The sequence below is a fragment of the Mustela nigripes genome, chromosome 10 (assembly GCF_022355385.1).
Source record: "Mustela nigripes isolate SB6536 chromosome 10, MUSNIG.SB6536, whole genome shotgun sequence".
NCBI classification, from domain to species: Eukaryota; Metazoa; Chordata; class Mammalia; order Carnivora; family Mustelidae; genus Mustela; species Mustela nigripes.
In genome coordinates this window covers 6,088,559-6,094,963 of record NC_081566.1, presented here as the reverse complement: position 1 = coordinate 6,094,963, position 6,405 = coordinate 6,088,559, and the positions used below count along the sequence as shown (strand labels likewise).

The following is a 6,405-nucleotide window of genomic DNA, read 5'->3' as shown; positions in this document are numbered from 1 at the left end:
GCTTTTTGTGCTGTCTGATTTGGACACTACAGTGAACCATAATTGTTGCTTCATATGCTTCCCCAACTTGATGAAGATCTTTGAGACATTCAGTTATTAGCACCATGCCTTGACACAAAGTAGATGATTAATCAATGTACCGGGCATAAAAGAATTTATGTTGAAAAATGATCAGACCTAAACACAAAGCTTAGTTACAGAGTAAGAAAACTCTTGCCATGCTTCTCCATTAGTGCTTAGTTTCATTCCTTACTTCCTCTTCTGCATACATCCCATCGGCGCCATTCTCTTCCTTGGCCTTACCGTCTTCCAGTAGCCCTTCCCCCACTTAATCTGTATCCAGTGAATTTTTGCATCTAACTTTACACTTTTGATAAAAGGATTTCTCAAATATTGATATATTTCTAGTCGTAAGGGGGAATTACTTCTTCCTTACTTTTTAAATACGCGACTACTCACAACTGTTCAACTTGAAATAAGAACTTTTTAAAAATCTCCAAACACAGAGTCTTATTTTCCCCTGTGTTAAATACGATGACTGCATTTTGCAAGTATCCTTAGGCGATATACACACAGGAGGCACAGTACTCTTTTATTATTCATTTTATTTTCATATAAATTAACATCCTAGAAAAATTGAAATAGAAACACTAAATACAGTATTGCACATAGCGATCTTTGTTAAATGCCCTATTATTTCAGTGAAGAATGGGAATATACACATCAGAGGAGCTGAAGGAGACAGAAGACTACAAAACGACAACCCAAGTCCACTATTTCTGTGCACTTAAACTACAAACTAAAAGGTAAGAGACCGTACTTTACATAAATGCAAACGTAGTTATGATTTGGAACATTTTTTCTTTTCAGTTGGTTTCCAATAGCGAGAAATATCAACCACCATAACCTCCAACAAATATCAATCAAAAGAATTTTTAAAAACCCGCCTATTCGTGTTAGACAAAACCACCACGACGCATCATGAGACGATGTTAACCTACTCTCACGAAGAGTGGGAGATTTACTTTTTTTTACCCCTCTAAGTGAAATAAAAGAAAATCCTTTCCTAAGCTCCTTCAGATAACAAGTCATTATATACTCATTTTATAGCCTTTCATCACCTGCTATAACACATAAAGACAATCCCAGTCATGTAAAAATACTCAGGCAGGTAGTATGTTTAAGTAACAGATGTCAATCCATCCAAGAACTCACTTTCTCACCCCCTTTTTTTGGCCAACAATTAGTCATGTTTGGCAACTTTATGAGCATCGTTTATTAAATTCCTTCAAAATATGGAATCATGTTCTCTTTGTGAAGGCCAATGGTAAAGTTATACAGAGGCACACCTTTAGGTTATTTTAGTTGAACATTAGCTTTATATAGGGTCTCAACACAGGCCGATAAAAGCCCTCATTAAACTTAAAACTCTGATTCCTGCCTATATTAGATGATTTATAGGAAAGGGCTTACCTCTTTTGCTATATTTCTTCTATTCCTTATCTGACTTGAGTAAAAAATGATAATCTTCTTTCACAAATATATAGTTAGGGAGAGCAACCCAAGAATTGGGAAAGCCTTGGTCATGATATATAAATGGAACTTAAATTGTAGAATAGAAAATTTATATGTGGACATGGAACTGATACAAACGATTCACTAGAAATAACATTTTAACCATAAATCTCAATGCAGTGATAAGGAGTACTGGTTGTCAGTAGAAAGGAAAGTGTTTTTCTGGGACAAGGAATATTCTCACAAAAGTAAATTTTAGGTTAACATTTAGCATGTTCAGCATTAATGGAAATATTGCCTCTTATACATGCTGTTGTTTTGGTCTATCGATATAATACCATAAACTTTACAAAAAAGAAAAGGTGTCAAATTCTCCACTGGTCTACTGCTTTTGCATTTTTATGAATATACAGTAAAATTCAACAATCAGTGAACTGTTTAGAAAACACAAAGATTATGCAAGAGGTCAAGAGGAAAAATGAACAAAATGATGTAGCTTCCTTCCCGCCCTCAGGTCAGCTGAATTTTGTGGAAGTGGTTACAGTGACTCATCTTTATTCTGCTTCTCATTGTTCAGGTTTTCATGCTTATCTTTGCTTTCTGAAAATAAACGCACCAGATAAGAGTTATAGTTAGAAAGAAGAACTTTAAAAAATGTACGGAGTTTAGAATAGCTCAAACAAGATCTTTTTGCTTGGGTCAAATTCTCTAGAAAAAGGTTAAAGATCCACCAGCCCATAAAGGAAAAAGATAGAAGTAAAATTTATCTTTAAGAATTTTCAAAAGCCAAGGGGTGTCTGGGTGGCTCAGTCAGTTAAGCGTCTGTCTTCAACTCAGGTCATGATCCCAGGGTCCTGGGATAGAGCCTTGTGTTGGGAAGCCTGGTCCCCCCCCCCCCCCCGCCCTTTCTGTCTCTCTCTCTCTCTTTCTTTCAAATAAATAAGTCTTGAGAAAAAAAAAGTTTTAAAAATGCAGCTTCTAGGGGGCGCCTGGGTGGCTCAGTGGGTTAAAACTCTACCTTCAGCTCAGGTCATGATCTCAGGGTCTTGGGATCGAGCCCCACATTGGGAATCTCTGCTCAGCAGGGAGTCTGCTTCCCCCTCACCTTCTGCTTGCCTCTCTGCCTATTTGTGATCTCTGTCAAATAAATAAATAATATCTTTTTTAAAAAATGCAGCTTCTAGCTAACATGAAAAAGTGCCAACTCACCTTTCTCATTAGCAATTCTATGCACAAATACATAAGTATGAAGATTGAATTGCTTTGTTTCATGGTTAATATGACTTAATTCTCTTTTATCTTTATAATGACATGATTGAGTTTAATTAATACTTATTCCTCTCCTCATTCAGTGCACCTTTAAGGTTGTACTTTAATCAGAAAGAAAATTAAACCATAATATACTTGTCAAAATTATTTGATATAAAGAAACTAAAGGGGAAATAGCATTTATTTATTCATTTATCTATTTGACAGACAGTGAGAGAGGGAACATAAGCAGGGGTAATGGGAGAGGAAGAAGCAGGCTCCCTGCTGATCCCAGGACCCTGGGATCATGACCTGAGATGAAGGCAGATATTTAACCACAGCCATCCAGGCAACCACGGAAATAGATTATTATTTTTTAAAAAGATTCTATTTTATTTGACAGACCGAGATCACAAGTAGGCAGATTGAAGAGAGCGGGAAGCAGGCTCCCTGCTGGGCAGAGAGCCCGATGCGGGGCTCGATCCCAGGTCCCTGAGATCATGACCTGTGCTGAAGGCAGAAGCTTAACCCCTGAGCCACCCAGGCACCCCCGGAAATAGCTTTTAAATGAAGATATACTTCCTAACATTTTCTAAATAGGATTTAATCAGAATTTAATCATATCCCAACTTCGGTTATTTTGATCTTTTCCATTTAGATATTAGATTAATACAATTCCAAATGTTCCATTTTAAGGCCTAACCCAACTTTTCATTTAAAACAAAATCATTTGCTTAACCCCTGTGGTACTAAGTGATATACCCTCAAAACATTTACAACAACACTGACAGCATCACAAGGGGAAACTCGTCATTTTTACCAAGCCCTGCCTTCCAGGGTGCACAATACGGCAGTTTAAGGAGAGACGTGGGCAAGGAGAAACCTTAGATGAGCTTGTTCGACTCAACGTCCTGGCTGACAGTTATTGAACGGACAACTATGAGAGCCACTTAGGGGTACAAGCCAGGTCTGAGCCCCAGTCGGAGCAAAGGACAATATTACACTTGGCGCTGCCCGTCAGGTTTTACATCCCAGGGGTGCTAATCCAGTGACCACAGCCCAGATGCAGCCCTGGGCGGGTGATGCTTAACACTAACACACACACTAACACACACACACACACACACACCACCCCCCCACCCCCCGACAGAGTCGTCTTCAATCCTGAGACTCTCTAGACCTTTTGGACCTGATCAAAGGCATAAGGAGAAGGAGAGAATCTTTCTCACACTTAAGAGGAAAATAATTAAAATGTTATGTGCGTTTGCATACATTTTGAAAACAGTGTTTAAAAGCCAAAGCAAATCCCAGGTTAAAAAGGGAAAAGTTAAATACTTACAATTCCAGAGTCATGTCTCGGTTTTATTTTATAAAGTGACTTTCCCTTTTTCTGCCTGCAGACCTCTTCAGCTTCTTTTACTCTGGATGGAGAGAAGACACACGTGTTTCAACAAAGACCCACACAGACCACTGCAATCCACCTTACGGCAGGTAAGCAAATATCAACGCACAAAGGATTTGAATTACTAGAGAAAATACCACCACATACCCAGGAATATTATTGGACATTTGATTCAGAAACACTGAACGTTAGAGCTAGAGGCTAATTCACCCGGGGGTGTTCTCATCTTGGACTCAAAGGATATTGAATGGAATGATCTACAAATACATTAAAAATGTTGTATCTGCATTTCATCCTGTATTAAAAGAGTCTGATGTAGGAGAAATTAAGGGAATTTTCAGGTGAGGGTTCTGAGAGGGTCTCCATTACATAAATCTGAAGCATTAAAATAATTAAACAACCAGTATCAGACAAAACCTCACATGCTTATTTTAAAATTATTTCAAATCACTTTCCACATCACACTCACTGTTTGTTGCCTAAAAGTGAATGCTTGGGCAGGTCTTAAAAACCTGAGCTTCATTAAGCAACAAAACCCACCATTTATTTGAAAACAAGCAAACAAAAAAAGTGAAAATGGAAAATAGAACGTGTGCAATAATGTTTTAACACTTCTGGGAGTTCTTTTAAAAAACACACCCCAAGGAAAATAGTATTAAATTTACCAGAGTTACAGTTAAGAGAGGATGTTATTTGGCGGTTAAGTTCTTCATTGAGTTCTGGATTTGCTATTTGATACTGGGTAATGTCCTGATACCACTTATATTCTGTCAAATAGTAAAAGAGCTTAATATATAATAGCATTCTTCTTATTACTAGATAGAATTGTTGCGAAGATCAAAAAACCTTTATTTAAAAAGTTCTTTATAAATTGTAAAATGCTCTAAAAAGTATATGTGATTGTTTTAATTAAACAAATGGTAAGAAATCTATAAACTAGGGTTATACTAATAAAAAGGGATACTCTAAAAAGGAAAATAACCTGTGAGGTTAATTTATTTATTACGATTTCCCTTGAGAGTTAAAAATGGCGTATTCCTGGAGAAACTAAAAAAGCCATGACTTATCTTAATAAGAGACTTTTTACGTAGATCTTGACGCTTATTTCCTGAAAGAAATGAGTTATAAATATATTTCTTGAGCCTGGTGGTAAAGGATCTCACAGCAGAATTCCTCTGAATAAGTCCTGTTTTTGAACAGTGGAATGTAGGAAGTGATCCAGCCCAGAAGTCAGAAGACTGAGCTAGAGTTTACATTAAAGCATGACAAGTGAAAGGAATTCTCTCTGGACATAAAATGCCTGCTGTGTTGATACTGTTAGTAATTCCAGAAAATGATGACAATTTCGAAGACTCTCCATTGTTACTACTTTTATTACTTTCTACCCAAGTCATAAATTGCCTTTAATCCTTCCTCCAAACATCCGAAGACAAAAACATTTTCTTTATAACAAACAAAGGGCTGCAGAGTTCCCATCTTCCTCTGAAAGAGCTACCAGTAAATTTCAGTTGAAATATTTGGACAGGAATGAAAAAACCATTTTTTTTTAAACCTTTTTAAAGCACTTAGCCAACATCTAGCAGATCCCCTCTTAACTTGACTCAGAACTATCTTTAAAGTATTTTGTAACATTTACTAAAAAAAAATGTACTTTGCCGGTGTTTCGATCACCAAAACATCTTAATTTTCTATCTTCCTAAGGACCACAGAAGACCAATCTAATACAAACGCGAAGCCGGCGGTTCCTTGCAGCACAGAGGATGCAAACCGAAGCGCCTGCGCGTCGAGGACCCTCCCCAGCTCTCGCTCCCTCCTTCCTTGGACAAGCGTGATCCCAGCAACCGCCGGCCAGGCACTGGGCTTGGCTCGGCTTCGTAAGGACCATGAAGCTCAGCGTCCACCAGGAGAGCCACCCGCGCAAGCAAGTCCGTTGCAAACACCCCCTGGGTTTCGGAGGCCCAGCCAGGACCCAGGAGGACAGGGTCGTGGACGTCTTTCCGGAGCAGGTGCACACCGAGCCTGCATCCAACAGAAAGCTTCGCTGCGCTGCTCGCACTTTCCTCGGAAGGGACAATGGGACGGCGGAGCGGGGGACAATGGGACGGCGGAGCGGGGGGCACCGGGCGCGCGTGCGCGGGCCGGGGGAGCCGCGGTGGGGCTGGGGCGGGGGAGGACACGCACGCTGCCGCCCGGCCCCGACCTCCGCTAGCCCCAGAGGCGCGGAGCCCCCGGCCCCCAGC

At 39.6% G+C, this 6,405-nt stretch overlaps 1 protein-coding gene across 1 annotated transcript in view; it reads right to left on the bottom strand.

Annotated features, from left to right (window-relative positions):
• Positions 1–596: 596 nt before the first annotated feature.
• The window catches only part of FMN2 (formin 2), a 373,618-nt gene continuing 367,809 nt past the window's right edge, over positions 597–6,405 (bottom strand). The window contains exons 17-18 of the mRNA XM_059412485.1: positions 4,103–4,184; positions 597–2,115 (exon numbers count right to left, since the gene is read on the bottom strand). Coding sequence (XP_059268468.1) covers positions 2,089–2,115; positions 4,103–4,184 — 109 coding nt within the window. The 3' untranslated portion in view covers positions 597–2,088. The remainder of the gene's footprint in view (positions 2,116–4,102; positions 4,185–6,405) is intronic.